General features: G+C 40.1%; 1 protein-coding gene across 1 annotated transcript in view; it reads right to left on the bottom strand.

Moving 5' to 3' along the window:
• Positions 1–685: 685 nt before the first annotated feature.
• Positions 686–12,198, bottom strand: part of LOC122810103 (uncharacterized protein KIAA0513-like) — a 144,149-nt gene continuing 132,636 nt past the window's right edge. Inside the window, exon 3 of the mRNA XM_044081579.1 lies at positions 686–794. Coding sequence (XP_043937514.1) covers positions 686–794 — 109 coding nt within the window. The remainder of the gene's footprint in view (positions 795–12,198) is intronic.

The raw sequence follows: 12,198 nt of genomic DNA, 5'->3' as shown, positions 1-12,198 counted from the left end.
ATCTTTGAATAAAAATGCGCATCTAAAATAAAGCAGTTTCAGTGGTACTGGAGCATTTGTGTGATTCTTTGGTAAGCTACCATACATCACAGAGGTCAAGGATTTTTTGTCCTGAGAGAATCAGTAAATCTTTTGAGTTAAATTACTTTATTTTTATAAACAGTTCACAGGCTCCAAATAACCTTAACACTTTTTTTTTTTGGTTTGTACTTTGCATCCCTCACAAGGAAAGTTACAGGTAGTTGAGAGTTAGCACACTATATTGTGAATCTTTGAATATTGGTAAAGGCAGGAATGCTGGGATGAGAAGGGCAAAGCAGAATGTGCAGAGGTGGAAAAGTGATTAGGGGTGGTTTAAATGAAGGAATAGTTTGGCCTAAGGAGTGGTCAGCAGTCTTCTGGGGACAGAAGATTCCAGGAAGGATGATCAGGAAGAGGGGGTAGCAGCATGTACAGTTGTTTAGCAGACACCAGCACAAGTCATGGTTCAGTCAAGAAGCATTTTTTTTCAGTCTGTTATTAAAAAAATAAATAAAAGATGTAATCTACTGCATTTCATTTTCACTGTGTTTAACAGTCCATTACATTTCACTGCACTTACTTCAGACTTCCAGAAAGTTTTACAGTACCTGTGCACTTACGTACATTACATTTCACTGCACTTACTTCAGACTTCCAGAAAGTTTTACATTACCTGTGCACTTACGTATCTGGCAAACCATTCCCTGCCTTTGCCATTTTCACCAGTACAAAGTTCTCCAAATCGTGCCTTCTCTTCTTGGTCTACATCTTCCCTGAAATCAGACAAAATACTGTCAAAGAACTTACTGGAGGTGATCAAAATGCATCTCTTTCAAATACTGCAACATTATCAACATGTGACAATACATATTCTAAATTTTTATTTTATATAGCCATAGTATCAAAATGTAAGCCATACCCTCTTGAAACTTGCAAGAAGGTTGTATCAAATACATTATACAGCAGCTGACACTGTTGTAGTATTGGCTCTTGTCGGCATGATCAGTTTAATCCCACATTCAAAATACAACAGCTACATGGGGCAGTCGGCAATATCTTACTTTATTTTGTAGGTATGTGGATGCAACCTGCTACAAGCCTTGCATTTAAAAAATAACTTGGAAACAAAAATAAATTAAAATAAAATAAAATTCAAGTAATCTATAGAGATAGGTGTAACTGCATGATTGCATATGACACATAATACATGCAATTGTCCTGGCCAGTGTAAATGTAGTGCAATTAAAGTAATAGACACTGACCATAAAGGTGAAAGTGTGAGAAAAGTTAGGGCTATGGGAATAAATGGGACTGATGCTGCAGATGGTAAGAATGCTCAGTATAGCAAAACCCTCCCATGCTGCCAAACTCTACCCACAATTCCAAAGAATACTGCCCACTAGAAAACTCCAATTCTAGATAAAGCAGTATGAAATGCAACTGAAAAACAAAGGCTGGATGCTTCCCACAGCCGGAGAGCTTCTGTATATATTAGTACCTTGCTTTAGAAAAATGTAGCAACTAAGAAACACCATATAAACAGAAATAATTACTTATAACAGAATTCCTTTGCTTCAACCTTTACTGACATTTTTTTAAATTACCAGACACGTTCTTGAATTGTGCAGTTTTTAAAATTCCATCCAAATAGACATTTCACTGTGTGACAGTAAATATAATGTTTTGGTGGATTTAAAAGAAAATTACACCTTCATATTTAGCAAAAAAAAAAGCTAACATAGCAACTACACGCACCACTGAAGAACTCGGCAACAGGCACTTACTTTAGCAATCCTATTTTTGAGTATCCCTAACAGCATGTAAAGTACATATTGTTCAAAACAATTAAATGCTGCAAAATGGTATGAGATCATTAGTATTGACCAACAGCTTTTAGAAAAGCTAATGCCAGCTGACTGAAGGAATGATGACAATGCAGTCAAACTATGACCAATTCCCCATCCACCAATGGCAGAAAAATCTCAGGATTCTCATGGAACAAAAATATACTTTTACTTAAAAGCACAGTTCTCAAGTTCCAGAAGCCATATAGATTACATGCTAAAAAAGCCAGAGAATAAATCTGCACACTTTTTAGATGGCTATATTAGGGATGAAGGACAGATAGAGCACAGAAATATAAAGAAATCCTTTCAAAGAAAGGAAATGTCTACAGTAAATGTTTTTCCTCACTCTGGAAATACACTGGAACATGTTCTATATGTAGACTTAAGAACAGCGGTCATACTTAGGGTAGATAGAGGATGGTAGGAGACAAAACTTACGTTTACAGGAATGCAATGCTAAATATAACCTTTTTAACACTGTTGGTACAAGATGTGTGTACCATCCCATACATCCGAAAAATCACTGTCACTACAGATAGACTGAAGGCCATGTGTGACATATCTGCAGTTTTTCCAACAACTTTTTGAGAAAGGTCAACCCTTTCCAGCCTCATTACTGTTAAGAAAATACTGAACATAAGGGAATCATGTTGATTAACTGAAAACAGTTGCACCAAATGTTGATAGACCAGAAAAAAAAACTGCCAAAGCAATTTTTGGTGACTATTGGAGGTAATTTGTCCTCCTCAGTACCCTCTCTGTGGGGCAACACCCCCAAAACGTATACTTACCTGCTCTGTAGTCTCACATCAGCAGAGATGAGAGACCTTCACTGCTATTGATGCTTTAGCCAACATTCGCTGTAATTGCTACTACCAGACTGACTTGCTCCCAATATAAGTAACACTAAAGAGTTAAGCTTGATGCAAACAGTACAACATTGCTTTACTTCAAGACTGCATAGTCAGGTCTATGGCAACAAAGTAATTTGCCATCTGTGTACAGGAAAAGAATAAAGCCCTGATTGTGACCTAAGCAAACTGAGACTGAACAGAAACATATACACTGGGGAAGCTGGAGAGGAAGGGGATATTGACCAGTTCATGCTTGATTACTTATCAAAAGAATGAAATAAGGCGGTTTGGGCAGCTAAAAAGCCAGCACTTCATGGAAAATTGGATATATGATAAGCAATATTATAGTCTATAAACATGCAAGGTGTAACAAAGCCAAGTACTTGTGCAATATCCTTGCAAATATACGTTTGGAAGCATGCATGCTCGGGGGGGGGGGGGGGTAAGTACTGCAGGTCATGCTATGGAGTGAGCAGACACTCAAACACAAGGGCAGGGTTAGGAGCTAAAACCAGGAAATGCTGCTATAACTGATAGCCATCAGGAGCTTAACTCTCACTGCCACACTGGACCATAAACTGAGGTGCTGTAAAGCAAATTCCCTCTGGAAAAAAACTCCTACACAAGGTCAAACTGGGTGCCAATATCCAAGAAAATGGAAGAAATGAATTTATCCCCAAGGTTTCAGGTATGGCATGATGGTAAGGGAAATGTAAAAAAAAAAAACACTTTATGCCTCCCCGCAAAAAAATGACTTTGCTGCATTGTAAAAAAGCAGGTAGGGTTTTCATCCCTGCACACAAAAACATGTACACCTGAAATAATAATAATTCAGTTTACTACATTACTTTCCTATTAATTTGCAGTCCTAAGCAAGATAACACTTTCTGCATTATTACTTTACTATTAATTCAGAACTAAATACATACATTCATTGGTCATCATCCCTTTGCACTTAGACTCCAAGTAAAAGTATTTAACAGTTAACATGTTAAGAAGGCAACAATTTCTGTGGCCTCCCTTGAAACAGGTCCAGGCCTCCCAGATAGGCTTGCCCTCTTTATTAGAGAAATGCTGGTCTGTGCTATTTTGCATTGGAGCATTCAGGAAAAAAGAGAGTGATGACTGCAGTGCTCAAATTGAACTCCTGGCCCTCCTTCCAACGGATTCTTTGTCACAAGACACAGTCTAGTTCAAACAACAGAGCTTGTAACTGAAGAAAAGCAGCTCACAGAAATGGGCATCTGGAAAACATTTTACAATGCAACAGCCTTCAGATCTGCTGGAACTACTGGTTTAAAAAAGTGGACACTAGATAACTGAACATTGCAGCTTAACTAATAATCACTGACAAGTGAGTGGAGAGGTGAGTCAGGCTGACATCACCTGTTCCAAAAGTACATAACTGCTTCCCACCATGAGCTTAGATATTCCAAAACACTTTCTTTCAGTCGTCTCACATCAGGACTGCAGGTGAGCATGAGGTTTCATTTGTTTCTGGCAGTACTATAAGCCATGAATACTGACTAATTTCTAAGAGCCACAACATGTCCCGAGCAACCTGTGTTTTCCTAGTGTACCAGTTTATGCAAGGTTCCAATGACTTACCGCTGCCTGGATGTACTGCAACTCTGAGATCTATTTCTTGGGTGTAGCTGATAGGCATTTTGCATTGGGGGATGTTAGGATTTGTTTTAATTTGTTTGATGTTGGCAGTTTAATTATTTGAACTGCTGCTGCTGCATTATGGCTTGTAATTTACTACTGGGTAATACACTACCTATTTAAGGATGTTTTTTTACTTGTCTTTAGTTATATAGCATTGAAGTTGTATATTTAAGTAAGGAGGGCCACAGTACCCCCAACATGGAGCCTGTTTCATTTTTACTTCCCATCCAAAGCTCTGTTATACTGATGTATTGATACTGTGGAATACCACTGAAGTCTGTATGTTCAGTTGTTTACTTATTTGACATTTGTAAATTGGGTTAGTCCATCTGAGCAGAAGCCCATTTTTGGTGGAGACCCGAGGAGAAAAGCTCCAGAATTACACAAAAAAAGTACAATATAAAACAACAGTATCAAAACACAAAAGATAAGTAGTTCGAAATATAATTTAGCTCAAGTTACATTCATGGATTGAATCAAATGTTTGCAGAGGTCACTGAGCTTATCGCCTTAAAAAATTACTTTGTTGGCTTATATGTAATCTGACGCCATAGTAAAGCAAATCTCTTAGGATCATAGGAGGTTACTAGGTTAAAGGCCCCAGGGCCCTTACAAGCCTAGCCAAGTTCAACCCATGTTCCCAAGGGTTCCTGATTCAAGCAGACACTAAAATCATTACCTATTACCCCTGTCCAAAATGGACACAGGTGGAACTTCCAGGGAGAATTTCTAGTTACCCATCCAATCGTCCAAACTGTGTTTAAATGGGCCAAAGAGGGCTTTGTTTAACATGAATAGGAAGCTTGTTCCAAAAGTAGGGCAACCTCTGAGACAAATCTGTCTCTCCAGCAAGTTCTGTTGATATCACATATCAGGTTAAGGTCCTTTCAGCAAGTGACCAGTGTGCCATTTAATTTGCAAATGTGCATTTTCATTAAAGCTGGTTCAGAGATTGCTCTATATGCAAGAAACAGGTTGCCTCTGAGCAGTCTGTATGACACAAGTGACAATGATTTTAGTCTGTCCACATAAGACAGATCTTGAAGACCCTGAATTTTCTTTGTAAGGAACATTTGTGGTCTCTTCAATTGCTGCAGGTGTTTGGAAAGGAACATACCAGAGGGAGCACTGTACTCTGTTACTGGTCTGATGAGGGAAGAGTACAGGGAGATTTATAGCCTCTTTTTCTGGAGGGAATGACCTTACTTACGAGAAGAACAATATATAATGCCCTTCTTACCACTGTGGAGACATGGTGATCAAAGTTAATGTTGCTCTCCACCTGTGTGCCCAGATCTCTCACCACTGATTGTGTGCTTGGGGTACTGCTACTGATGTGGTAGTTTGCAGGAACATCGCCCTTGTCAAAGGGACTGATGCATTTTTTGTGTTAAGTTAAGGCCATGACTTTGGCACCAGTCATTAGTCTGCGTAAGACTTTCTTGCAGGATGTTGACATCGCTAGGGGTTTAAATGTTCACTCCTAGTTTGTAGTCACCAGCAAACTTTGTCAGCCAAAGTCCTTTAGTTTTAGCCTGTACTTCGGAGATGTAGATTCCAAAATCAGCAGGGGTCCCAGAACCGATCCCTGTGAAACACCACTGGTTACAGGCCTGCTGAAGGAGGTGGAGTCCCCTATTTTGACTATACGAATTTTATCAGTGAGCCAGTTTACAACCCACCTGACAATATATGGGTTGATACCCAGCTGGGTGAGTTTATCAATGAGGCCTGAGTCTGGGATTGCGTCAAAGGCCTTGGCTAAGTCTAGGGAGGCTGTATGCACAGATTTCCCCTTGTCTAGGGCTTTAGTGACCGTCTCAAAAAAGTCCACCAAGTTTAACAGGCATGATCTCCCCTTGACAAAGCCAAACTGGGTGAGGTCAAGCATTTGGAGATTTCCTGTATCTTTGTTAATAAGGTTCATGATGACTTGCTCCATGGCCTTGCAGATAAGGCTGGTCAGGCTAATGGGACTGTAGTTCCCAGCATCCATGGATGCACCTCCTTTGTACAAAGGGATGATGGTAGCTGTTTTCCATTCCACTGGAATGAAGCCAGTGCTTAGGCTGTGATTGAAAAGCCTGCTAAAAGGTGACACTAATGCCTGTTGAACCCATGTAGAACACAGCCTGGGATGTTGTCTGGTCCCATACAGGCTGTGTTTTTGGCCTTGGAGAGGGCATTTAAGACCTGCTCCTCTGAGATACTAGGCACAAGACAGGTGTTAGGGATGCTTTGGGGTACATGTGGCAGGGACAGGGGAGTGAAGTTTTCATTGAACTTGTCAGCTAGCAGGTTTTCTATATCCACAGGTTCTATATATGTAGTACCACTAAGAGTTCAGTTAAAATCTGGGCCTTACCATTGAGGTTACAGATGTAACTAAAGAACGCATTCTGGTTAATCCTTGTTTAGGAAGCTAATTTGGATTTGTAGTTAGCTTTGGAGGACTTTGCTAGGAGTCTTATTTGCTTGTTTAAGTTGAGGAGGGAGTGTTTCCAGTTTTCAAACCATTCCTTCCTACTCTTAGACAGGAATTCCTTTCTCCTATTGTATAGGCTATTAATGGCAGTTGTCCACCAGGCAGGTTTGTTTTTCCTTGAAGATCTTGCTTTGGTTTTATCAGGTACGGTACAGTCAATACAACTGTACAGGTGCTTGTACAAAGCATTGGTGTATAACTCAGCATAAGTGTCTGTTCCATCTGTGGTGGGGAGGGGCTATGTAGCTATTTATGCCATCATGTAAGAGGTTGTAATTGGCCTTGAAGTTCTTTAATCTAGCTATTGCTAAGGTGGGGGGAGGGTTGTGTGATACTTATTTCTAGCAAGACTGATTTGTGGTCAGATCTCACCAGGGATGGCCACACAATGGAGGTTGGTGCAGTGGCATGACTGAGCTCTCGGACTATGTGTCTCAGGCAGATATGTCCCTAGTCCTAAGTAGAATTTTACCTTTACCTAGAATGATGCCTCAATACAAACAGAAAACTAACTGGACTGATTAAATACAACAAAGGCAATTACGAGGTCAACATAGGCTCTCAGGCTAAAGAGGACCACAAGGCCTTCTACAGCTATTTCCAAAACCTCAAAGACAGCATGCAACATTGTGCTGTACTGGAAGTAAATGGCACCACCTTCACTGAATACAGTGACATAGCAAACCTGCTGACTGATAAATTCAGCTCAACCTTCACCTCTCACTCTTCCCCTGCCACCCCGGGAAATCCCTAGTAGTATAACCCACACACACACACACACACACACACACACACACACACACACACACACACACACACACACACACACCTATTAGCAGGGAGCAGGTTATGTCAGTGCTTGCGAAGATCAAAAACACAACTTCTCTAGGGCCTGACAATATCCATGGCAGTCTCCTAAATATCCTGAAACATAACCTATCAGGACCACTTGATTCACTTTTCAACTACCGCCTCAAAACAGGTTAAGTGCCAAGAGAATGAAGGCTGGCAATGGTTATCCGCATTCACAGGGGTGGATCATCAACTGACCCCAGAAACTACAGACCTATTAGTTTAACCTGTCTAATAAAGCAAAGCCATGGAACACATTTTCATGGAAATGATCAACAATGATATTAGCAACGTAAAGACACTGGACACATTCCCAGTTTAGTTTTGTCAGGGGAAGGTCTTGCCTACTCAACCAAGTAGACTTTTTTTGAGAAAGTATCTAAGGGAAGGGATGAAGGGAAAATGATGCACATCACCTACCTAGATCTAGGTCTCAGTGAACTGATGCTCATGAACATGCCACAGACCTGTGATCAGTAGATATTAACTGGTATACATTAAATTCACTGCACAGGTAAGAGTATTGTTAGGCATAATCCAAACCACACATCCTGTGAATGTGTTCATTGAATTCATGAACATTATGCTGGGAATAATTACTATTGTAAACTGTAAGACAAAAACTGTTAGAAAGTTATACTCATTTGATGAAAGAAATTAGTTGTAACAATATAAGGCTTAATTATAAGGCCTTGTCCACAACAAAACAACAAAAAATAGGACTCTGGCACCAGGGCCTGCCATAGCTCAACTGGTGCCCTAGGCGAAGTAGTACTCCGGTGCCCCTTAAGCCCCACCCATACCATGCTCATGAATCACCCCTATAAGCCACACCCACAGGTCGGTCACTACCCAGGAAAGCCACTCCAGCCATTTCCTTCATTTAAATGCATATGAAGAAAAGATACCTTGTGATGCAGTTAAACTGAAAGTGAAGGACAGTGGAATTTTCCTTTAATAAACCTGCTTTATCAGTTGCCCCTTCACATATATTTTAGTATAAAAGTCACGTCCTCAGAAAATTGAAACTCACATGCCTTATTTTCAAAGAGTTGCTTAAGTTTATTTTAATTTACTTTGGGGTAGGCGAGTGAACCTTACAGCTCAGTGAAAGTAGAATAGCAACCTCCCTCCTCCATGTGTACAGTAGCTTAAGCTTGAATAGCACAAACACATATAGACATTTGCTAAACAATAGAGTCTCACAATGAAAACAGACTTGGCATGAGCAATAAACTTCTCTGCCATTGAAATGGCATGAAAATCCACATTCATAAAAATGCATCTGGCCAGTGGAGGCTTAAGTTTACCTTTGGGCTTATTTTCAAAACGGCCTCCTTGCTCACATTTTTTGGACCATGCATACATGTATGTGTTCTTTGATTCACCTTCCTGATTGTATTAAATTACATTCCTTGTATAATTAAGCACCCCTTTGTTAGTGTGTTTTTTAAATTTGTAGTTTTGAACATTTTTCCAGTAAGCAATAAAACAAAATGCATGACCCAGTAATGACCAACCTGTCCATTTCAAAACATTTTAACCATAAAGAGGGGATGGAAGTGTGACCTCATGGTTATGGCGTTTGCCTTACAAACACAAGGTGCAGAGTTTTGAGTCTTACAAGGGATAATAGGCTAGGCTTAAAATGGCTCACCAGGGCAGTTAGCTTAGTACTAATCTATGAACCTATAAAAGGCCACTCAAAGTTATGTCATTACAATCCACAAGTCAATAAGCACAATCTCTGCAGAAGTAAAAAGTTCATCCAAATAATTCTACATTAAAGAGATTTTTTTTAATAATGAACAGTCTGTTACTGGCAAACAATTTTACATTTCAGTGTTTCATCTACCAATTCACTGCCTACTGCCCTTGAAGAATTACTTTCCTACGTTACACAAAAAAAAATGGTAAGCTGGTAAAATTGCAATAGGGAATAACTGAGAAACTGACAAGTTCATAGTTACTAGGCATCTTATACAAAAGAGGACACTCTCAGGAATGCAAAACCCATATCCCCATGTAAAATCAGCAAGCAGTGCATTACATACATGCCTCCATACCTGTCAATCTCTTAGTACATGAACGCTGGAAAAAGCCTGGAACAGTGTGTGTGTGTGTGGGGGGGGGGGTGGCAAAAGAGGGACCGATTATAAATATTGCTCTTGTAGACTTAGAAAGTTGCAGGGTCGCTGAAATCATCCAGTATTAGGGTGAGACAGTTTTGTGAAGAAATAAGATGGCAGATAGGATTGGGTCTTTCATGGCTTAAAAAGGTGAGACACAAGTCAAGTCAGTGCAGCTGGTAGACTGTTGAGTATAAGGAATGTCATGCTCATCAAACCAGATAGTTGAAGGATTTAAAGCCTTTCACTTTCTTGGACAGAAATCTTTGGAGTCTTTCCAGTTGAGCAGTATGCTTGCTTTTGTACAATTCAAATGGATAATTATATTTGATGATGGGTCTGATACGGAAAGACTACAGTGGTAGGGTGATGCCGTTGGATCTTGACAATATTCTCCTGGAAAGGAACTTGGTCAGACAGAGGGATTTTCTGACTGTGGTAGAAACATGATGGCTGAATGAGAGAGACAGAGTTGTCCACATAAATAGCCAGATTTCTTGTGAATTCATCTGTCTGAAGAGAAGTATCATTTATGAGGTGGGGGCAACTTGGACTTTATTTGTTTGTCAGTCATCATCCTTGCTTGCATAACTCCTGATGCTCATGATCATATGAGTTTTAAAAGTTCTAACAGGAAATAAGCAGGCATGCATTAGGTCAAGCTAACCTAGAACATAGGAAATGTTGCATTGTAGACCTGTATGGGCATTTCAAGATCACTTGTGTCATGCTTTTTTCTAGGAGATGATACTGGATTAAGGATAAAGTAATTGCAGGCAGCATTTCCTAAATGTCTGATCTGGTAAGTTGAGCAGTGGATGTGCCAACCAGGTGGAGCCACAAATTAGAGTAATCAGATAGAGGTCAAATTAGGATACAGGTTCCACAACCAGGTTCAATGCAACCAAACCACACTGGAACACCAAGTCCAAGGAATGTCCTTTTACATGAGCGACACAAGCAACTATCTGAATCAAGCCAAGCCCTCCATCTTATAATGGAACTTTGTGGTGAGCTGGTGATTTCCATCACTGATCCAAAATTTAAAGCTGTCCAAAACTAACCATTTATGCTACTTGGAAGAAGTCTGATGAGGAAACTGGTGAAGTTTTGTGAGCTAAATCCATATTACTCAGAGAACAACAGACCATGTATTAACCTGCAGTTTATTTCTGCCCTACATATACACTAAATGAACCGGTGACCTCATTTGTTATCTACATCATTTCAAATCCAGTTCAAAAACTGCTGACATAACCTTTGCTTATATATACATATATATATATATATATATATATATATATATATATATATATATATATATATTTATATATATATTTTCCATCTTTGGTCTTGGACAGCAGAGAAACCCAGAGGGATAGTAGTTGCTAGGTTAGTCTATTAGTTATCAAGTCACTTATCTGTTATGATGTAAGGCTAACCCTGCATCCCCAATCCATCAAAAACCACAGCTGAATGCTGCATGCCGACCTGGCATTCATCAACAGAGTTCAAGGTTACCTTCCTGACTCATGTAACCAAGGCTACTGCTGCTGCAGTTGTGGTCATTTGAGCATCTACACTACTGTTTAAGGTTAACATGTACACCTGTACTGTTTATGGCAATGGGTTCAGCAATTATTACAGTCGGTTAAAAATAATCCCGATTTAATTCGGACTTATCCACACACTGTGCTAAACCTTTCTAAACTCTGGTGGTAATTCATGATGTTGTTAGAAGACGTGCTGAATGCTGATTACGCTTTGGTTTTGTACTCAGAGACTGGAATGCAGCAACTCTTCCTCGTATATGTTTTTATTTTCAAGAAGTATGTCCCTGCATGTTAACTGGCTGCATGGTAACCCACTGCACAGACAACAATAGTATAGTGTTTGCGAGCAGTAGTTACGAGTGTTGACTTATGACTCGTCACACAGTTGAACTCCGGTCCATAAATTGCGCCCTGCTTAAGTGGGGGAGGGCGCAACTGTTGCTAGCCTCTCGGTGGTGAAATTAAAAAAAAAATGTTGTTTTTCAGCTTTTCTCGATTAGTGGTCATCACACAGCAGAACTCCGGTCCGTAAATTGCGCCCTTTTGAGGGTGGGGAGGGTGCAATTGCTAGCCTCTATGGGCGGCAGTGAAATTTTTAAAAAAATAAATGTTGTAGTTGTCTCTAAGGCTTTTCCCGGTTAGGGGGTCATCACAACAGAACTCCAGTCCGAATTGCACACTTTTGAGGCCGGCCTGTACGGCGTCCTAGGCGGTCGCCTAGTTCGCCTATGCCTAAGGCCAGCCGTGCCTGGCACAAGCACAATCCAAGAAACCAAAACCACGGACGCC

The sequence above is a fragment of the Protopterus annectens genome, chromosome 8.part1 (genome assembly GCF_019279795.1).
Source record: "Protopterus annectens isolate FY-2018-M chromosome 8.part1, PAN1.0, whole genome shotgun sequence".
In the NCBI taxonomy this organism is placed as follows: Eukaryota; Metazoa; Chordata; order Ceratodontiformes; family Protopteridae; genus Protopterus; species Protopterus annectens.
Note: the sequence above shows the minus strand (reverse complement) of the source record. Positions and strands in the feature narration are given on the sequence as shown.